At 42.0% G+C, this 23,487-nt stretch overlaps 1 protein-coding gene across 4 annotated transcripts in view; it reads left to right on the plus strand.

The window, feature by feature from the left end:
- rbfox3a (RNA binding fox-1 homolog 3a) overlaps positions 1–23,487 on the plus strand; it is a 253,898-nt gene that overhangs the window by 154,911 nt on the left and 75,500 nt on the right. For 2 of the 4 annotated variants that reach the window (XM_037689203.1, XM_037689205.1), the window contains exon 1: positions 4,388–4,731. The exons of the other annotated variants lie outside the window; for them this stretch is intronic. In XM_037689203.1, coding sequence (XP_037545131.1) covers positions 4,606–4,731 — 126 coding nt within the window. In that variant the 5' untranslated portion in view covers positions 4,388–4,605. Of the gene's footprint in view, positions 1–4,387; positions 4,732–23,487 lie in introns of those variants that run through there. 4 annotated transcript variants of the gene reach the window in all.

The raw sequence follows: 23,487 nt of genomic DNA on the forward strand, positions 1-23,487 counted from the left end.
ACGCAGGGCACATTTCTACAGGAGTAAAAATGAATTTTCATTTTCAAAACTAGAATTAGCAGGACGAGACAAAACACTAAATGGTGGAAAATTGTTTTTTTAAAAGTGTGATTTGTATCTTAGCTTAAAATAGGCTTTCATAAAAACTGTAAATAGGTGTTAACTATTATGCTAAGAGCTTTCTGCTTAAAGAACAAATTTATTCCAAAAATGTTAGAAACTGAAAGAGGAAAAAACAGTTTTGGAAAAGCCTATAAATAAAGGTAGAAAATAAAAATTCTGAACTCACAACGACAGTTAATTTCTTGTTTTAAGAAATCTTTATTTGTTCTTTTTCATTTTTTTCTTTCTTGAATACAGTAGTCCCTCGCTACTTCCCGGTTTGTTTATCGTGGACTCGCTCTATTGCGGTTTTTCAAAATAAGATTGGACATGACACACAATTGGCTGATTGATGGATGAGCCGCACGATCGGCATGGATTTTTATTTAAAATGAATTATTTTAAATTATTTGGCACCTGCTAGACATTTGTGCAGCTCAGAGCAGGATAAACTTCCTGCTGCAGCTGATCAGTTGTTCTCCGTGCAGAGCGCAGAAGTGGGCGTGGCCAAGAGCGCTTGCAGGTGGCAAAGAGCTGAAATCATGATTTTCTGTGCTCTTTTAGAGCGTTTAGAAACATTGTTTAGAATATTGCAAGAGTGTGGGAAGGGTTTATATATATATATATATATATATATATATATATATATATATATATATATACTAAAATAAACTACTACTTGTACTTCTATTCCTACTTCGCAGTTTTTCACTTATCGTGGGTTTTCAGGGTACAGATCCCCCGCTATAAACGAGGGACTACTGTACTGAGAAAGGGTTTTAATAATCAGAAAACTCAGATTCAGATGAATCAAACTTTAGTACAACTCAAATAATTAGTTGAATAAACTACTGAATTTCACATGAAATTAAATTACGTTGTTTTACCTTATGTCAAGCATTTCTGTCAATTATTTTACTTTATTTTTTACTGAAAAAAACATATAGAAGGTCCTCTGAAATCTTGAGGCCTGTCTAGAAAAGAGTTGTTTTGCAATTTATGTATTTATTTCAGGCCATATTGAGCAGGGTGACTTGCATTCATCCTGCTCAATTTAATGTTTCCAACATCGGGGAGAAAAACCAGTGGCATTATTAAATGATTAGTGTATTATTTCAATAAATGAGAAAGCCGAGAAGCTGTGTAAAGTTATGAAACATGTTTAGTTGTGGCATGAAGTGGTTTAAAAACCACACATCTTGCTTGATGACACAAACTGAATTTCCACAGTGGCTGCTCCTCAGCTCGTCCTTCACCATAAAAGAAGGTGGTAAAGACAAAAGAAGAGAGTCCTGCCATGTTTTTAAAAACTACAGACGTTAAGGTTTATGCTTCCTGGTGTCTTTCAGACTGAATGAGGATGAATAAAACGGAACGGGGGGCGGCAGGAGCATCAACTCACCAGCCATTTGATTGAGAAATCAGAAAGATTCAAGTGAAAGTTGTCTTAACGATTCCTCATAGAAAATCTTTGTATAAAAAGTGTTTCTTTAATAGAACGCATTCAATTCTTTAGCTGCACTGACCAGCGCAACAGTAAATTGTGCGTTTTGTAAAGTAACTTTCTAATTTATATATTTTGTGGTGTTAGAAAATAAAATCGCCTGGTATTTTATTTTATGTATTAAGTTCTGAAATGCATTTTTCATTTGTTGAACAGATATTTTGCATTTTTTTTTGGGGGGGGGGGGGGGGTTAAGGGAAGTAATTGGAGGATGTGAAAAGACGGTCAGAGTTGAAGGAAATAAACGGTCAACTTTTCGGATGATTGGTGTGAGTGTGCCGTATTGATCAGCGGTCATACGAGGAACAGCGGAGCACCGGAATGTGCCGCCGATCGTTCGGGCCCCATTAGTCGCCGCTTGCGTTGCCTTTGATTATTGCTGACTGAGCTCTTCGTGCTCGTGACGGCTTTTTACTGCCAAAACTGCTGTTTTTATCCAAAGCACAATCAAATCGGACCGGCTCGTGCCTCAACAAAGCTGCATCTTGATGTTTTCCAGAGAAGATTCAACTCTGATTTGAACGCTTGCGCACACTGTGCACATGCATGTACACGAGTTCTGCCTCGGGGGGGGGGGGGTGAATCGTGTTCTGTAACACATGCTCAGAAGACAGACGCTTCAGTCAGTGACAGTGATAATGATGCTGATTGTGGTAATAATGACTACGCTGATTATTACAGGCCGGCCACAGGAATGTGGTGATTACACAGCACAAAGAAACAGGAAGACAAAGGGCAACGGTAACAAAGATGATGATGATGATGATTAAGATCACTTTTTTTCCTACTATCACTTGTGAGCTGCTTTCAGTTGTTGTTGATCTTTCTTTAATTGGCAGTGCTGCAGTGTGGGGAGTTAACTGAGGATATCTCTGCTGCGTTTCAGGGCTTTGATTTCACATGACAAAAAGAAAAGGCACCGTTGAGAAAATTCCAGCAACTCCCTTTGAAGGGAGTGATCTGGCAGTGCTCATTTGAATTATTAACTGGGTGAGACAGACAGATGTAGTGGAATAAGAGAGCAAACGAGCGAGAGACGGGAAAAAACACACAGGCAGACAGACAGGGAGATGGATTCCCGTCTTTAGCAGGCGAAGCGCTCAGTCTAAACCAAATCAGATATCTGTGACGACTGATCTCTTGGATCAAACAGCCGGGCCAATTATTCCCAATGAGAATGTATACTCTCTGGTGAGGTGAGCTTTTATTTAAATTAATGATGCTTTATTATTCAGTTTCTCTCCAGAAAATACACGACTGAGTTTGTAATTACGGGCCAACCATCCCCTGCATCCTGCCCGTTTTATCTGCAGAGGGAGTGTCACAGAGAAAGTCAATTCTCCTCTGTTGTCGTATTGCATTTCCACAGAAAGACCCCGTTAGTACTGCCGCTGCAGCCACAAAGTCCAGGTAACGACAGAGACGGGAGCAAAAGTGTTGGTAAAAGCTGCAGAACAAGATAATTTCATTTGACTGTAAGGGAAGCAGCCGCAGAAAGGATTCTGTGGAGCGGAGCGTGTTTAGGTCGAGTCTCATCCACGCTCCGTTCTGTGGTTGTTTTCACCACGCTCGTATTCTGGCTCTGGCATATGAAGATAACATCCCTGTTTTAATCCTGCCCACAGAGCTCCGATTGTCTTTGTTGTGTGTGTGTGTTTTAACTAGGGAAACCGCCATGAATGAGCACAGAACTATGTAAATCACCAGAGAGGGGGGAAAACTGTGGACACTTGTTTCTGTGGCTAAAAATACACCGCCCAAAAAGGCAGAAATCCTCACGTACGATTGGCGTTTTGATCGTCAATCTGGCTCTGCACCCCCTCCCTACAAGAATCTCCCCCACGGCCCCGGTCTCGTTTTTGGATCTAAAGACAGAGAGTTGTACAATGTGCAGATTCTTAAAGCCTTCAGGGACAAATTTGTGATTTTGGCCTCGATGAATAAAACATGCGTCGACTTGACTGTATTAACAAGAATTACACACCGGAGTGTGGCAGCACCTCGTTGTACCCCGGTGGTGACCTGTGTTCCTACAGACGCTGCGGAGACATCCTGGCTCTGAAGGCAGGTTGGAGAAGATTCAAGGCAGACGTCTCTCCCCCGATTCGTCTCCGTATCAATCTGCTGCACATGATGTAATGAACCCATCTTGTGCATTCTCTTTGTCTGCTGCTTTAAAGCCATATCAACCAGAATTAATCAGGGAGATGCATTAAAGGAAGCCGAGAGTTGTTTTTCCTTGTACAGTTTAGTGCGCTCGGCAGTGCATGCTCGGCTGGATGAATGTTTACAGCTCGGTGCAGATGAAGAGGGATGTCACTACTGGGCTCAATAACAGCCTGGTTTGGTTTCAATGCATCTTTTCCTGCCTTCACACACAGATCTGCCATGCACGCATGTCCTTGAGTGCACGGGCTGAGGAACGGGAGGTGGTGGTGCCGGTCACTTGTGTGTTTATGCGTGTGCATGTGAGGGGTGGGGGCACAATTAAAAGGCAGCATGCAATGTTCCACGAGGTGCTAATGCCTAGGATCAGCTGTTCTAATGTCGTTCACTTCCCCTGTTCAGCCGGCCCGTTTGATGTATGAATCCACCAGGGACTTCATCAGCACCCCGACCCCCACTCCTCATGCTACCACCACCTCTTTTATACCCCCACCCTAACCTACCCAACCCCTAGTCGGCTGTACAACCCCTCCTCCTCCTCAGCTTGCACAGAACCTCCCCTTCTGTGTCTGAATGCTTATGTTGGCTTTTATCGCACACAAAGTAAACAGAGTGGCGGCAGGATAGTGAGCCAGAGAGGCAGAGAGGAGCATGCACATTGTCTGCGCGCCGCTCGCCTCCTCGCTGCATCTTCAGTAGGCACACAAAAGGCAGCAGAAAGAGGGAATTTGAAAGGCGAGGGGAGGAAGTGATCCGAGGGGAAGCAGAAAGAGTGAGAGCGAGTGGGAGCCAGAGGAAAGAGAGACAGAAGAGCGAGAGGATCTCCCTGCTAAATGCGCAAAGCGTCCCGTCACCCCACGCTGAGCTCCATGGCCAACTCCGGCTGTCTGCTGCTCTCCAGCGCCGGGATGCTGCCTCACTCCCTCCAGTGTCCCCCCGCGTTTCTCTACCTGCCCGAGGTAAGAACGAAGCTTCACCACCGTCCTTCCACTCCTTCCCCACGCTCGCTCTCCATCCATCCCTTTCATTTCTCTGCGCGCTCCTCGGCAGCACGTGAGAGTGTCGCGCTCGCTTTGTGTTGGTGCCCAAAGTGCTTTTACTCCCCCCTCCTCCCCCGTCTAACCCTTGACCCTACCTTTGTAGAAAGAATAAATAAAAGAGGAGGGCTGCAGGAATGTTTGAATGGATCTTCCTCTCTTCGCTGGCCTCCTCCTGCAGAGTGGCGTGAAAGCGGTCACTTACTGTGACGTGGACGCACGCAGCGTTTGTGTACATCGCTCGTTTCATGACTCATTGTGCTGTGAAATGTTTCCCTGGCCAGTCTGCTGCCGTCTCTGCTCGCTGTGTCCAAACTTTATCTTTTTATTCCCATCCTCACTTTTTATGCTGCCAACTTTTCCTTCAGTTTCTTGGAGGAAAAATTTTAAAAAAGAGACAATTTTCTAATTTTGTGAATGTTATGAAACATTTTTTTTTTTAAATCTTCGAGGCCCGCTGAAATTTTAATTATGTTTCGCTTTAAGTTTTTATACATAAAAAATGTGTGATTTGATTCCGTCAATCACTTAACTTTTATTTTTCAGATACATATATATTTTTTTGTAGTAGGAGTTTTAAATCCACTCAAACTATTTATAAGGCCTGCATCATAAACGCTGCATGAACCGTTTTATTTGCAAATCAACATTTATTTATTTATTTATTTAACTTTTTGGGTCCTCCTCTTATGAAAATGTGTTTCTGTCGCTGAGCATCTGCTTTTGTGATTTTCTGAAAACAAGGTGACTTTTCAAAGCCAGAGTGCTGAATTATTCAGATGTTTTAATTCAGCGAGGTGGGGATGGATGCGCTCTTAGTGCTGGGCTGATGGGCGGGTGGGTGGCTGTGTGGGGGTCGAGCGTCCAATTCTGGTTTTACTACTGGCCGCATGTGTTGCAGTAAACAGTTTGTTACTGCAGTGATTGAGGGGGGAAATAACGGTGAGGCTGTTCATGATGGAACTCCTGATTTCCTCATTTTGAATCCCCCTCCCCCCTTTTTGCTCCCCTCAACATCATGGTAATGGCCTTGACGTCCTCCCACCCATCTGTCCAAAGTGGGCACACCCCACCATCCAGGCCTGGATGGGGCATTTGGACAAGCAGGTGCCACCAACTGCAGACGAGCCAAAGTCATCTCCACAGTCTCGTAACGAGACGGTGTTAAAAAAATGTTAGCCGTCGCTGCAGATTTATATCTAATGGAGGCGATAAAAACGGAGATCTCCATTTCTAGGATATTTTAGGAGAGTTTTGATCGTTTTTGTTGTGGCTACTTTCTTTTATATCTTAGATTTGTGTGCCAAAAGCCTTTTTGAGCTGCCTCCAACGTGTAAAAATGGCAGTAAACCGAGCGAGTTTAGGTGGGTTTACCTTCCACTACATCCCTGTTCCTTCCAAATCCTCAGGAAGCCTTTCCTGTGTGTGTGTGTGTAAACACTCAACTCGGCGTGCGTGTTTACGTGCACTCCTTTAAAAGTCCAAGAGAGCTGAAACTACTTCCTGTGTGCTGTTTTCATGAAACATCCCGTTCTCTTTCAGACCCCTTTAATGTCTCAGCAGCTTTTGTTCTTTTCTTCTCCAGCTTTTTTTTAATTTTATTTTCTATTTTCCGGTAAATCCTCGCCCCGCAGCGCTGCGAGGGGAAGCAACTCTCTGAATCACACTGTGGCCAGCGTCCCGTCGCTCCCCACCCCTCCACACCGTCACCGTCTCATCCTTCATAGCGTGCTGCACGTCTTCTCCGCCTCGCCCCCACTTCCTCCCCTCGCCACGGTGCAGAACTGCAGCATCGGCTCATGTAAGATGACAGCCAGTGAACAGAAGGGGAATAGATTGAGGTGATAGCCTCTTCCTCACAGTTTGTTTGCATTTCAAATAAGACACTGTATTAAATTGGGCTCCGAACAGCTTTGCTTATGTGTGAACATGGCGCTGCGTGGTATCGCAGTAACACGGGAGTTTATTACATAAAAGATTAGCAAAGCATATCTTGCCTTTACTTGGGAGCAGCGGTGTTGGGGTGCGTGTTCCCAGGCGTGTGTGCAGAAACCCTGACCAAAATGTTTGTTCCCATTAACACAAGGAGAGACTTCCTGCCGTGTGGTGGAAGAACAGTGGGCTTCTGATTGTAAAAAAAAGTGGCAGTATCAGCCCAACGCTGAAGGGCCGCTCACTTCCCCCACATGAGGCTCCATCCCTCCGCAGGATGATGTCACTTTTCTTTTACCCTCAGTTTGTATTGTGGAGGCTCATTTCATGAGTTATGGCGCTGGATATTGAAGGAGTTATGAATTACTGTGTGCTGAGGCTTTTATGGGATGCAATGCTCAGCGCCCGCTGTAGGCCTGTATTAAAGTATAAATTTATTTATGGCACGTGCCGAAGCTGACGGGGTAACGCAGGTTTGCTCGTGGTAGTTAGTAGCTGTCTTCAGAGTCGTAAAAACATGGCATCTCATGGATTTTCTATTTACCAGGCACTGGGTGGGCATATGGCAACGCTCATAAACGTAACTCTATTATCTAAGGCGGTGCTGTTTGGGAGGAAGTGTGGCGTTACTTAAGCCTAAAGAGGAGAAAGCGACACTTGTTATTGTCTCCATGTCACATCTCTCTCCCCGTCTTTGCCTCAGACTTATCTCCACATCTCACGGTTGCTAAAATTGCCTTCCTTTGATGCGTAATTGGATTTTCTATCGTGGCATTCCTCTGCTGATGTCTTTTGTTATTGTTGCATTCATTGTTTAGTTGTTCTTTTTTTTTTTGGTCTGGCTGTTCTAAATTCCAGCCCCCACCCCTGTCTCTGACCGGACATGGATTTGGTGTCATTCTAAGTGGTTAGGTCACCGAGAAGGGGTGAGCCTTTCATGTCGGTGGATCCTGGGAGGAACTGCCCTGACTCTCTGGTTTCTGCCTCCTCCTCTTCCTCAGGCTCATCTCTTTTCTGCGACTGCATTGATACAGTCTCTCTCTCTATCTCTCTCTCACACACACACACACACACTACTCATGGATCTGGTTAAAGGTGAGGGATTGCAGAGAGGCGAGTACTGGGAATACCCATGACACCCCTCCACTCTCCCCTTCTGCTTCAAGTCTGGATGCTGCCTCCCAGACCGCTGCTGCTCGGGGGGGAGTTTAGATATCGAAGGATTCAGGTTGGCGACTTCCTGGGGGCAGAGTGGTGCAAACCCTGCAGAAAGGGCTCCTTTTTGGGGATAATTATTGTGGGACAATAATGACAGCTGTAAATGGAGACACATTCTGTAGCTGGGGAGGTGCAGTAGGTCTTTGGACTCTCCTTTGGGGCTCATGTGGGTGCACTGGAGTCTTAGAAATGAGGCCCTGATCAATAGTTCTGGTCCTATTGGTTCCATTTCTGTCTTAACGTTTTTAATTAAACCAACCTTAGTAAGGTTCTGTTTTGTCTTCTAGATAAACAAATAAATCAATAAATACTCCCCCACCAAAATAAATAAATAAATAAATAAATAAAAATCTATGTATTCTGGTCCTTAAACTGTGTTTGCATCCAAAGCCTCGCTGTTAACGCGCTCCTTCAGTACCATAAACATATCTTATATTTAGTCATTTTAATATGTTGGAAACTCACTAGAAGCAAATTTCACCAGTAAAGAAAATTATTTTAAACTTTTAAAATGGATTTGACTGTCATCTTTAAAATCTCAGCTTGTAGGATAAAATAGCAAGTTCAGGAAAATAAACAAACATAAACAATTGTCAACAATGAAAAAAAAAAATATAGGAAAAACAATGTTTAGCTCCTTTGGCAAGACCAGCCCAGATCTTCTGATTACACTCGAGTTAAAAAAAAAAAAAGATTTATTTTTGTTGTGTTGTTACAGATAAATGCTGTTTGAAGTATTTCCATTATATCGCGAGGCAAATGCCAGCTTTGTTTGTGTTTCAGTCTGTTTAGTTGGGCACAATTCACTCAGATTCAATCAGGCACAAATAATAAAAAAAACAAACTTTAAACTCAATTTCATGGGCTCCAGAATATACCTCTCAATATGTTGTGTGGTTTGGTGTGAAATCGTTCAGTCTTTTTCTCGCCCGCTGTTCAGCTGTTTTGTCCCTTAAACAGCTGATTCATAGCAGCATAACAAAGGCGGAGGGACTGATTGAAATGTTTTCTCACTTTTCTCTGCCCCGGAGGAGAATTGTAAATCACAGCTCAGTCGTTTATTTTGAAATTTCATTTGGTGTGTGAGCGAGTGCCGCCTTGTTCTTCACAGAGACTTCACAGTCAGTCTGCTTGTGTGTGTGTGTGTGTGTGTGTGTGTGTGTGGGGGGGGGGGGGGTTCTTAAGGCTACCCACCGTCTTACTCCAATAGACCTTTGTAAATGGAACAAAATTAAATTTGTTCCCTGTATAGAAGAATGGCACAAACTGTGCAATAGGTTTACACGCCAACAGAGGTTTTTCCACTGGAGGGTGGGGGTGGGGGGGGTCTGACTGTGGTTTTTAATGTGCACCTACATATTTGAGCTGACATATCTATATTCTTGTGTACCTGTGAGGAATTCTTATCATGTAGGTAGTTGTGCATGCAGCCTGCTGTGCGGTGCATCAATAGATGTGTGTTTACATTTTGCCAATAATGCTAAATATCCCCCGGTCATTAATGGTGAGCGTTAGCTTGGAGGGCTCCTGTCTATTTCCTGGACCCACAGTGTCAGTGAATTAGCATTCACGGTGCTGCTGATGCTAATAAACTCCACTTCTGGAAAACAAAGCTGCGGTTGCAGATGGCCTCACCTTGCAATAATTCCAACATTTTTTTTTTTATATGTTGTTGTTGGAGGGTGCCAAATATCTAATGAAGCTTTTAATTAACATCAGTGTTGAACATTAAGTGATGCACACCTCACAGAGAGGAGGAAAAATGACACGAGATATTTACATGCTCATTTGTGGATAACATGACATGCAAGTATTTAAAAGTACAGTAATTTCCAGACTATTGAGCGCACCTGAATGTAACACGTCCCCTAAGTTTCCATCCATCCATCCATTAGCTATACCCGCTTCTTCCTTTTCGGGTTGCAGGCGTCACTGGTGCCCATGTCCAGCCTTCATTGTGCGAGAGGCGGGGGACACCCTGGACAGGTCTCCAGTCCATCACAGGGACACATAGAGACAAATGAGACAACCATTCAATCTCTCACCTAGGGCCAATTTAGAGTTACTAATCAGCCTAACATGCATGTTTTTGGTCTGTGGGAGAAAACCGGAGAACCTGGAGAAAACTCACACAGCACAAAAACAACATGCAAACTCCACCCAGAAAGGCCCCCAGGTGGGTTTTGAGCTGGCGACCTGCTCGCTGAGAGACGGCAGCTCTGCCAACTGCGCCACCAACCCCCCTATTAAATTTAAAAAGAAAATAATGTGTACATATATATGCTGCACTTGTGTATAAGCTGCAGGTGTCCACAGTGGAACATGGAAAATTTACACAGAAATATTATTTTTTTACTTTTTTTTTTTTCAATAAACCACATTTAATTATTTTATTCTTTAGGTCTGGTAAATTAGCTGTGTTTATTTTAATACGATTTGTATGGCTTATATTTTTAGAGCTTATTTATTTATTTATTTTTAATGTACAACAACAAAGAACATAGAACAACCCCACCCCTTCCCTCCCACACCGGATCAGTCAAACATGCACGAACAAATTAAGCAAGCATTGGCATGGTTTCCACATACAATACAAAAGGCTGTCATGTGTCTCAAAATCTTTTGACAGACCCCTACAGGGTATATCTTATTTTTAAATTGATGATACATCACCTCCCTTTTATTCATTCATTCAACCTTTATTTAGACAGGTTAGTCCCATTGAGCCTCGGGGACTCATTCATGAGAGAACTGATTTTAACAGAGTGATGACAGCATTAGGCAACGAAGACAACAGTAGAGAATCATAAAATAAATAATATAAATTGAGAAGAACAAATGAAATAAAATGGTGTTAAAAAATCCATCCATCCATCCATTTTCTTTACCCGCTTAATCCATTTTGGGTCACGGGGGTCGCTGTTGCCCATGTCCAGCAATCACTGTGCGAGGGGGTCGCAAGTCCATCACAGGGCCACATAGAGACAAACAAGACAAACAACCATTCACTCTCTCACTCACACCTAGGGACAATTTAGAGTTACCAATCAGCCTAACATGCATGTTTTTGGACTGTGGGAGGAAACCGGAGTACCCGGAGAAAACCCACGCATGCACGAAGAGAACATGCAAACTCCACCCAGAAAGGCCCCTGGACCGGGGTTTGAACCAGGGACCTGCTCGCTGAGAGGCAGCAGCTCTACCAGTTGCGCCACCGTGCTGCCTGGTGTTAAAAAATAGAAACAAAAAACAGCTAGATTGTAAGGTGATGTAGAAAACTAAAAACAGGAACCGGTCTGCATTGGTTTTTGCCATGAACTTAGCAGAATTTAGAAGCCACTTAGAGAGGTCAAGGTCGAGAGCTTCAGATCTTTTTGAAAGATATTCCAAGATACAGGAGCGGAGTAGGAGAAGGCCCCTTTTCCTAGTCCAGTCCTCACTGAGGGAACACTGCAGGTAGTAATGTCCTGAGAGTGCACGCTGTAGCTGCACTCACGCAGAGACATGTAGGAGGAGATGTATGAAGGCAACAGACCAAGAAGTGATTTGAAGATCACATGACCTCCCTTACCCAATGTACATATGTGGGGGGTGGGTGGGTGGGGATTCCTTCCAATTGCACAACATTAGCCTGAAGAAACTGGCCAGAAGAGAGCCAAAGGCAATCACATCCTTCTCACATTTGATGAAAGCTGTATCCACAGGGACCACCCCGAACTGTGAAATGAGTGGCGATGGATGTACAGTTTTGCTACATATTCCAGAGAAGGTGTCAAAAACAGATTGCAATAAAGTTTGCAGTTTGGGATAGGTCCAGAATGTATGCAAGTGTAGCTGGAGTTTGTTTGCAACGATCGCATGCAGGGTCCAGGTCGGCTTTGATCTTGGACAACTTGTCTTTGGACCAGTGCAGCCGGTGCACTACCTTGAATTGAATTACAGCATGTCTCAAACAGATTGAAGATGAGTAAATGTTCGTAATGATCCTTCTACAGATTGAGTCTGATATGGGTTCCACCAATTTTTCTTCTCATTTCAGTTTAAGGGAGTCCAAACTGGACTTGTGGTATGAATTGAACAGGCAAACCCCCTTGAGATCACAGATCTCTTTTGCAAGGGAGGCCTGGGCCTGAAGGCAGACTAACATGCATGTTTTTGGTATGCATGTTTTGTATAAATCGTGCTAAAGACCCCCTTGGTATCAGACCTGCATTACAAAATCTTACCCACAAAATGTTTTAGAAGGGTACAAAGGAAAACAGTCAAGAGTTAGATCTCACAAAATGTCTCAGCTGCAAATATCTAAAAAACTGTGACTTGTGAATATTAAACTTCTGTATCAGCTGTTCAAAAGAGGCAAATCTACCATCAACAATGAGATCACCCAGTGAATGCACTCTCCTCAAGACCCAGGTGCCAAAAGCTGTATCAGCTAATGAGGGAGTAAACATATGATTATTTAACACAGGTACTAAAAACAGTAACTCTTTAGAGTTAAATGCCCTCCTGAACTGATTCCAAATCTTAACCGCCCAGATCATAATTGGGTTAGAAGTGTAGGTTGATATTGATTGTTTAAAGGGCAGTCTAGAGCAGAGTAATGCAGAAGGAGAACTGGATCTAACTGAGGCCCTTTCCAAGGCCACTCAACTAGGAGAAGGGGTGTCCTTATCCAAACAGAACAGAAGTGCTCTGATATTAGCTGCTCAATAATAGTGCATGAAGTTAGGAAGTGACATGCCTCCAAGTCTATGGGATAGATGTAAGACCCTCCTGGCAATGTGTGGATGCTTTTTATTCCAAATAAACGTTGATATCTTGCTGTTCAGATTGGTAAAGAAGGATTTAGTAAGGAAAATTGGCAGACTATGTTTGTCAACGAGTTTACAGCTTGACGCATGGATGTGGCAATGTTTGTGCAGCAAGTGACTCCTCAAACACAGACCTTAATAAGGGTGGGACTAGACTTGAAAATGTCTTAAAAAACTCAGATGGGAAGCCATCTGATCCAGGGGATTTCCCATTTTGCATATCGTTGATTGTGGAGTTTGTCTCAGCTACAGAGAACTCCCTTTCCAAGTCCCGGACGAGATCAGAATTCACTGAAGGAAGTTCAAGATCTCCAAATAAGTTCACCAGTTCTTCACCCCCAGGGCGTAGTAAGCTGCGATGAATACGGCTGATTCTTTGAAGTGGAACTGGCCGCCGCTGCACATCCGCTGTGCACCCGCTGTATTATTTGTACACATTCCTGATGGAAGTGAAGCCTGTCCATGACAACTCTGGATCCTCCAACTGAGTCTCTTCTGCACAGTGTCCAGTACATATAATAAATCAGTGGCAATTTATCAAATTTTCGGACTTCTATTAGCATTTTAGCTATCATCGTGGATGAGCTTACACCCGCCAACTCTGAAAGTCCAAAAATTTGAATATTATTACATCTGATATGCCCTTCCACGGATTCAAACTGTTTTGTAAGCCCATCAACTTCGCCCTTTAACTCCATCACCATTGCACTCAGTTTTTCTATCTCATCCGAGTATAAAGAAAGTCCATTTTCAGTCTCTGAAATAGCTAATTTAACTTGGTTAAGCACCGTTCCAAAGCCTGTGGTGGTGGTGGCCAACTCGGCCTGAACTGCCTGCAATTCACTGTTTATAAAATTAAAATCCTCCATCAGAGCCTGTTTTAGTTCCATCTTAATCATCGCTATAACGTTGGTTCTAATTGAGGCCAGGATGTCTGACCTCAGGGCCGACTCGATCATCCCTCCAGAGCTCGGCGAAGGTGGGACCGGAGCATCTACTGGTCCATCCATCGCTTCATCATGGTGGTCCGAGGCTGCATCGGCGACAACAGGCCGCAGGGGAAAAGTGACCAGAAGATTTGGACTTTTTCCTGCTACCTGTTTGCTGACTCAGCTACGTGGCAACACCAGCCCCAGAGACAAAATCCAGCCTAAAGGCAGCGAGGATACAATCATAAAAAGCAGTTTTTCAGCAGGGCCAACGGGAGCTCAGCCAAAACACAGCTCACATGCCCACTGCCATCTTGTCTCCCAGATTTTTTAAACTTCTAATTAAATATGTACCGGTAACATGCACAAATACATACAGTTTTTATTTTTCTGAACAGTGCCTGTAACACAGCTGGTTAAAAAGAAAAAAAAAAATACAGTAGCCTACCAGGAAAAGTCATTGATCGCCATCTTCATCTTCCTCCTGGGCACCAAAACCACTAAAGTCATTTTCTTCAGTGTAAGAATTGAAGAGCTTCAGAAAAACTTCATCACAAACGTCCTCAGTCTCTTTCATTGTCGCTCTCAACATCACTTTCGTCTCAAGGCAAATTTGCAATTTGATTTGATTTATGATTCACACTTATTTTGAGTGACTGCAAATACTTTGTTGGGCACAACGAGGGGGGAAACTCCCGCAGGGAGGGAGAGGGGAGGAGAGAACTTTGTTTACCCCCCTCCCCATTGGTCTACTGTGACCTGTTCAGTAATTTCGTCTGTCAGATTATTATTTTTCAACCTGTATTTACACAGGTAGTCTCAATGAGTCACGCCCCCCACGAGAGACGTTTATCGGACAGCTATGTGAGCGCTCGGGTGTGACGAAGCTAAATGTTTTGGCCGCATGAAGCTCATCAGCCCATTAAAAAAAAAAAAACATTAATTAGCCGCAGCATTGTATAAGCCGTGGGGTTCAAAACGTGCAGAAAAAAAGTAGTGGCTAGTCTGGAATTTACAGTAGTAGTAAACATCTTGTTCTTAAAAACGATGGATTACCTTTCAACAGTTTAAAGGTTCATATATTCTGGCAGCAGGTTGCAAGAAGTTACCAACTTTATCCACCGCCATGACTGTTCAGCTAACTGCATACAAGTCTGTTAGTGTTTCAACTTTTTCCTTCTCCTCAGTGCTCCTTTATACTGGACTGAATGGTGGGACAGTCGAGGCTCCTACATTTCCATTTTGAAACTTCATACTTTTCTAAACTTAAATGATCAAACATTGCTGTTGATTATAACGCCACGATTCAAATGTAAAAATATCTGTAACTGTACAATGTTTTTTATTTGTGTGCCACAGATTAATTTACAGTCATACGCCATTAAATGATCTATCGTTTGAAGGAAATTTGGGTTCACCATCTTGTCCAGAAGCACATCAACACCAGGAGGAGCTGTGCACTGAACTGCAATCCTTGTCTTTATAGTGCGAACAAATTACCCGAGGCATGGCTACATGTGAAACCTGCAGAGCTGAGCATGCGTACAGTGTATCTGTGGGGTTTTATTCAGTACCTAAGAAAAACTAAATATCACTGATCTTGACTGATAAAACAAAAATTGACATAATGATGTTCAATTTCACATGGTATGCATTCAACGTAAAAGAATACTCTGCTAGAAATGTAGATCCTTTTTTTTTTAAGGCAAAAAGGACACACTGTTTCTCAAAATTATTGTTTTTATTATTATTATTCATTGGAGAAAAAAAAGCTAAAGCCTTGTTCCATACATTTAAGGATGACATGCTGCAAACCAAACACGGCAAGAGGAAACCCTGGCAGTGCAAGCCGGAGCCTCTTTTTGTTTCCCCACGAGAATATAATCTGACCCGAGGTTTTCTATTTCAACAAATGGTGCGCTGAAATGCTTAAGCAGATAGAGCAGCTTGAGTCCAATTATTTCTTTACTGCGGCATCTTAGCCAGCTGTGATTATTATGTTTATAATGTAGTGTCACTCTCATACTGTCCTTCAAGCATTCTCCTCGCTGTGGGATCCTCTCAAATGAGACATATTACCTCGTGTGCTGAGTTAACAGACTGGACGTACAAGTGAAAGCCAAAAAAAAAAAAAAAGAAAAGCCAATGCAAGCCATTAAAAGCATTGCACCTTTTTATCACCAGCGGATTAATGACAGCGGTGAACAGCAAAGCATTATTACAGTTGTGCTCCTGCAAGCTCGCTCTTTTCACTGCCAGAAGGCACGCTGTTTCCGCTGCTGCTGACAAATAGATCTCCAGGCTAACACTGAAGTTTTGTTTTTCTAAAGGTCATTATCTGTCTTCATCAGAGCAGCAGGCTCGTTGCATGGAAACCAGGTGGGAGGAAAAATAGTTTCATAAAAAAAGTCTGAGAAATGTCTTTCCCTCACCTCCTTTTAATCTTAGATTTATTTATTTATTTATTTATTTATTTTCTAAAGGATGCATCTGTGCTGTGTGTTTGACTACTAAGAGATACCCTGGGTCGCCTGCAGAGGAAAATCAATATTTGAACTATGCTGTTGTGGGTCAGCATGTATGGGTATATAAAATTAAATGGGGCTTGAAATTGATTTCAAATTCTCCTTGAAAAAGTCTACAGGTATTCTGAAATGAAACCGAGAGCTGAAGTTGAGCGTCGGAGGGAGGCGGTGACCTCCGCCCGGGCATCTTAATAATTGTTTTTGTTTCTCCAAATTAAACGAACCCTTTCATTATTATTATTTTTTTTATATATTATTAGAACTTGCCGAGTTGAGGGGTCTGAAATTGCCAGTTTTAGAGAGCTGCAGTAATATAAAGTAATGGCTGTGATTCGCCGCACATCTCCACTGGCTGCTCCATTTAAAGCCGTGACACAAACGACTGTGGGATGGACTTCAAAATAAAAAATGGGACCTCAGTTGTAGTTAATCTCAGCTCCGTGTTGCATGAACAATAGAAGATGTGGGGGGAAAAAAAAAATAAAAAAAACAATGACTTTTTCGTTTTGTCATTGCGGGCAACAAAACAGGTATCCTTCTGATTGCTCTGCTTCTCTTTGTAAAACGGCTCAAACAGGAGAGAAGCTCATGCAATTTAGAGTCCTCCCTCTCCTCCTCCTCCTCACTTTCCCTCCACTCAGATGGAGAGTCTAAATATCACTGCTTTCTCTCGCAGCAGTTTGTTAGTGGAGCACGCCTCTGTGTTTTTCTAAAATCATCTATCAAGGTGAGATCTGTGGGAAAGAGCAGCGCCTCGGGCTTCCTCTCCGTGTGCTTATGAGGTTTTATTAGGTCCCACAGGACCACTGCTTTGGTGTGTATTAAAAACAAATGGAACTTACAAATTACACATTACAGCCTCCACAGGCTCGTGCATCCACCTCCCCGCGCATGTGTGCTTGTGCACGTGTGGCCGGTAAATGAAGGGTTGTTTGAGGAAGGTGGCGCTCGCAGCTCAGCGTGCGCTCTGCAGCCGCTGCAGGAGCGTTGCATTAGTGATGAAGGTGGAGTCGAGCAACAACTCTTAGGATATTTCATCCTAATGGCTCAGATTAAGCAAATTACTGGCACAAAGATTAAAACTATAACGTATTTAGACTCCTGTATTTGTATTTTAATTGAAGTTTTTACGTCTTTTTTTTTTCATGTAGACAAATATTTCTCTGTTTTAATTGCATCTTGAATTCAAATCTTAAAGGTACGTGCGCGCACACGGCCATCTTTAGAGCTCTAAGATTACTGGACTGTGCGGTTTCCCTCACAGTTTTAGCTCTGCGATGATATGCGCAACCGCTTAAAGAATAATTTAATATAAAACGATACAATCGGTCTGATCAGACCTGAGAGTGAAAACAGCTGCACACAAGCAGCATTGATTTTATAGAAGGTGAACTTGTGACAAATACTGGAAAAGTTGCAGGAAATAAATATTTAGTTGATCTTAGTTGTGGACCACAAGAAGAAAAAACTAAAAATATTGGAACAGGTGGACAAGAAATGCCTCGGAGACGCCAGAGCAGCCAAACACGTCCACGACTATTAATAAGAGCCACATTTAAAAAATAAAACCAACTGAGAGGCCTGATGTGATTTACCGCCTGCCTAATAATTTACAACGTGTTTTGCGTTAACCCTGAAAATATTAGAATAAGAAGAAGAAATGCAAGCTCTGTGAAATTGGTTGTTTAGATGTAGTTTCAGATTATTTTTCATTTCCACTTGGTCGTATCCGACCGGACCTCCTCAGGAGCGCAGCCTGAACGTTGCAACTGGTTTTTGGGCCGTCTAGATTAAAAATAAATAAATAAATGTCTGAGCCATTTAAATTTCAAAGACTGAAAGGTTAAAGGGAAACAGCAACAAAGTCATCTTTACCTTCAATTAGTATTATTTTTTTTAACTAAGAAAAATAATCTGCCTTTGCGGTGATTTTTTTTTTTTTTTTAGTTCAAAAATCTTAATGTAAAATCAAAAACTAAAAGTACCGAAAGACAATTATTTCTTGCAATAATAAATCTGAAATTACTACGGAGCTTTAGGGCCACGCTAAGAAAAAAAAAAGCCATAAAATTACGAGAATAAAATCCTAATATTACGATGATAAAGTCGTATGAGACTTTTTTTTTTTCAGTTCTCGTTTATTTTTTTTTTTCCACGAGTCATATCCACGACGCGACCTGTCAATCAATCCAGTAGACTTGTCAGCAAATGACCAATCCGAAGCTAAATGAGTCGTAATATTATCCAAACTCCGACAGATAAAGCAGGTTTACCGCATTTTAACTGTAAAATGAAGAATGTTGAGCGTCTTAAGTTATAGTTTAGTTTTATAAATAAGGAGCTAGTTAATCTGTCGGCACATCAGCATCAGATTATTATCAGTATCAGGTTGTTGAACGTGCTTACAGTCAGGTGGTAGCTCTGATGGGCTGCAGCAGCTCTGCAGGTAAAGAGCGTTTAGCTTCGGATTGGTCTTTGCTGACACGCCTACTGGATTGATTGACAGGTCGCATAGCGGATCCGACTCGTGGGAAAAAAAAGAATAAATAAACCAGAGCCGCAAAAAAAAAAAGTTTCATACAACTTTATTCTCATGATATTAAAACTTTATTCTTGTAATTTTATGGCTTTTATTTTATTTTTTCTTATCGTGGCCCTAAAGCTCCGTCATATAAAATAACTAAAATGATGCTGAGAATTTATTTCTCCAAGTTAAAGATGTCCGTTTTTTATTTATTTATTTTTGTATTTAAACTTGCAAAAATATAAAATAAAATAAAAACTTGAACTATTCCTACTAAAAATTCTCTACAGTTTCAAACAAAAACGATTTAATCCATCATCCCGAGTATCTGCCCGGCTAAAGATGACTAAAATATGTTTAAAAAAGATCAATCCAATTTGGACAAGATGCTCCTTTAAATCATTCCACCCAGCTGAGGCTCAACAGGGAGGAAGATTTTCCATTGCCCCCCCCCCCCCCCCCATTCATTCCCTTCCTTCTAATTTAATGACTCAGAATTGTAGCTCCAACATTGTTATCATTCAGCAATAGCGAGTAATGAATAGCAATTAACGTTTTCAAAGGAGGGAGTGAAGCTTGAGAGACGTTGCTTTTCACCCAGAAATGTAGAAACGGTGCAGTCGTGGGAGATACTGTCGAGAGCGTCTAATTTATCCATCCAGCTGTTTGGGGCAAATAACTTCTCTTCTTCTTTTGCTATCAACACAAACACAAGTAATCATTCTAATATCCAACACATCCCGGCTTCCTCAGTGAACTGTAATAAAGTGTAATAAATTACTCTGCACATTTTGTTCAGTGATTGCTCTTTCTGAGGCCGGGCGACAAAGTGCTAATTAACTGGATATGAATGAAATTCTGGGGCAGTGTCGTATCAACGGCAGGGAGACAAATGTGATTTAGTCCTGTCGTGAGCGAGTGTAAAATTGCTGTGTAAATTGGAGGTTGTTGCTGCAGAGCGTTTTGCTGTGTGCTTACATTTCATGGGTGAGAATCCAATCTCACAGGACAGCATGTGCAGACTGCCCTCTCTGATACACTCCGCCGTCCTCCACCTACTCTATGATAGCACTCTAAAAGCCCCCCAAATCTCTCTCTCTCACACACACACACACTCATACTGACAGAGAAACACAAACACATATTTCAAAAGGTAGAAGCTATTGTCGGTGAGGAAGAGGCGCAGCGGCTGAGGTAAAGATGTAAGCGGTGAACGTGCAGCAATTTGACTCATCTTCCAATTCACCAAATTCCCCCGACACTTGATTTCACGCAACGTAAACAGAGCAGATTCTAATTGTCACACTTGTTCTCCTTCACTCCTTTTTATTCCTTCTTGCACATTTCCTGGGTGCTTTTTACCGGTGTGCAGTGGGTGCTCGAGTGAGGGGGGGTGGGTACAACAGCCGCCTCTTCCAGACTCGCTCGTTGTCCGTTTTTCGCCTCTTTGCACTTTTTCATCTGTAGCTGCAGTGGCCGTTTTTATCTATGGGTTTGGACAGTTCGGCGGGAGAATTACGGTGACAGAGCCATGGAAATGATAGGCCGGCAGTGAGATATCTCTGCCTCATAAATTCTACATTGCTCAAGATAATTTACGAGGGAGTTTGTGTGCGTAAGACAGACAGTGCTCCATGGTATCCATCCACTCCACAGCCTCCATTCACTTCAGCCCTGCAAGTGCAGTCGATTTATCCAATTTATTTTCGCGTTCATTCCTTTTGGTTTCCAAAGCATCACTTTGAGTGATTTTTTTTCCCTCACCTTTTATTTATTTTTTTGCTCTGAATATGCCTGGGTATTATTTGTTCTGTCAGGATTATTACAGATAAAAGAGCAGACTAATAGATCTCGCATGCCGTGTCTTCGGCTTTACGATTGAGAGGCCTTCACAGTGAGGTATTCTGCCATCAGCAAAGGTCATCAGCTCCCCTGGTTGTGAGCTATGTGTACGAGGGCAGGCCAAAAGGTGGGGGGGCTCTGAGATTGGTAATCATTGTTCATGCATATTTCTCTTTGAGCTCTCTGTATGCACAAAACTAGGACTTTTAAACTAGTTATGCAGTAAAACCACTGACTTAGACCGCCCTAACTGATGCTATTTTTTCTTTTCCTCCACTTTTCAGTGTTTTTCTTTAAGTAGATAAAGATGTTCCTTTAGCGTTGAGTTTTTACTTCTGATATTCACTTTCTGTTTACTTTTGAACCTTTGGTAAATCAGTAAAGATTTACTACATTGTGATCTCAAAGAGCTTTGTCATTTCACAAAGACGCAGTTTGTTCCGTGTTTCTGTAGAGTCAGTGCAGCAAACCAGCCTTTCACCACAACCGCAAAGTAGGGACATAAATAAATAAACGAATAAACCACAAAAATCCCTGAAAACATAATAGGAGACATTTTGAAGCTTTGCTAAAATATGGACTATGTCCAATTGTTACATTTAGCTCAGTGAATGAGAATAAACTGGCTTTCTCTTTTTGCCTGCTTATTTAATTTTAATCTAACCCATAAATTCATTGAGTTTGCTCCAAACTTAGCCTGAAATAAATATTGTTTACTTGGAGTGACTATAAGTTCTCTCTTTCTTCCGTCTGACAGGCTAAAATCTCCAAATTTACATGCGAGGCCCTGGAAAACGTTGAAAAAGTAAAGTATAAATCAAGATAAAAAGAAAGATTTATCATATTACCAGTTTAGTTGGATCAAAACATTTTATACAGACATGCTGTAGATATCTACGTATTTCAGACAAACTAAATAGATTTTATTATAGAGAGAGAGATTCATTATTGTCATTCGCACCACACGTGGTACATGTGGTGGAACGAAATTGTGTACACAGGGTCCCAGTTACATCCAACAATAAAATGTAAAAGAAAAACAGTCATAAGATCTAAAACATGAACTAAGGAAAACATCAACTAAATATACACTAAGCACTAATAGCATAAAACATTACGTCGAACAGCAGCACGAACATGAGCATGAGTCTGTGTGAGCAGATGAGCACGCAACTCATCAGCAACATGAAACAGATCAGCAGCAACATGAAACAGATCAGCAGCAACATGAAACAGATCAGCAGCGACATGATGTGATTCTTCACAGTGATTATCCTGGTTAGAGATTCATGAGTCTAACAGCCTCAGGGTAGAAGCTGTTCCTCAGTCTAGTGGTTCTACACTTAACGCTCCTTAACCTCCTTCCTGAGGGGAGCGGGGCAAAAAGTGTGTGTGCTGGGTGAGTGAGATCCCCCATGATGCAGGTGGCCCTCTTCCTGCATCTAGAGGTGTAGATGTCTATTATTACTTGTATTTGTCTCATTTTTATATAGAAACAAAATCACTATTAACGTTTTTCTCCACATAGTATAAAAATTGTGATCAAATATGAAGTACAGTAGTCCCTCGTTTATCACAGGGGATCTGTACCCTGAAGCCCCGCGATAAGTGAAAAAACGCGTATTAGGACTAGTACTACAAGTAGTAAGTAGTAGTTTGTTTTAGTATACTGTGTGTATATATATATATATATATATATAAAGGCGTTTTAAATCCTTCCCACACTCATGCAATATTCAAAACAATGTTTCTAAACTCTAAACGCTCTAAAAGAGCACAGAATGTCATGATTTCAGCTCCCTGCCTCCTCTGCTCTTTGCCACCTGCAAGCGCTCTTGGCCACGCCCACTTCTACGCTCTGCATGGAGAACAGCTGATCAGTTGCAGCAGGAAGTTTATCCTACAGCGCTGGGCTGCACAAAGGTGCAGCAGGTGCTAAATTGTTTAAAATTAATTTTAAATAAAAATTCTATGCCGATCGTACGGCTCGTCCATCAGTCAGCCAAGTGTGTCATGTCCAATCTTATTTTGAAAAACTGCGATAGAGCAAGTCTACGATAAACGAACCGCGGAGTTGCAAGGGACTACTGTATTTGTTTCTCTCTGCTCACTTTTGACAGTTTAGAGCTAAAGGTGACACCAGTTTCTGTCAAGAGATCCAGTTTAACTTATCACACATTAAAACGACAAGCCCAGTAGTTCGCTTCATCAATCACGTAGAACTTTATATCATCTGCAAAACATGTTTCGTTTCACCTGTGAGTCTGAGGCATCTCTGTTACTTGTTGATTGCTTTGTAAAGATGTTCTTCCTGCTACATTTGATGGAAAACCCTTTTAGAGGTTTTTTTTGTTCTTAGTTCCAATGAGGCCAAGTTTGCTTCGTAGGTGGTATCCTTGGTCAAAATTAATCAATAATCCTTTGATATATTAAACATGCTGACTGTGAACTCTGTTATTTTGATCACCGGCTCTTTTTTAATTTATTTTTCATGAAATATGCATCCTGGGTATGACTTTCTCTGTGCAAACTTTGGTTTTGCAACTTTTGCAAAGAAAAGTTTGGGCCTTTTTTAAGAAATTAAAACCAAAATATGTTCTTTCTGTTGGAAACGAAAGGTGCTGTACATGTTGTTTTAACGCTTCTCAACATTTCTAAAAAAACAACAACTAATTTTCATTTATTTATTTCAAATTGTTTGGTTTGAGGGGATCATGAGCTGAACTGACATGGTCCATGGCCTGCTTCTGTCCATCTTGACAGCCACAGTTTATGTAGTATGTGGGAAAAAATAAGTGCACGCAGAGAGAAAAAATGCAAATCATCTTTTCTGGGAGCTTGTGCCTCATTAAGAACCCTTTTTAAATGCACACCGAGGTTTTGGTGTGATCATAATT

Source organism: Nematolebias whitei, chromosome 15 (assembly GCF_014905685.2).
Source record: "Nematolebias whitei isolate Nwh7 chromosome 15, NemWhi1, whole genome shotgun sequence".
In the NCBI taxonomy this organism is placed as follows: Eukaryota; Metazoa; Chordata; class Actinopteri; order Cyprinodontiformes; family Rivulidae; genus Nematolebias; species Nematolebias whitei.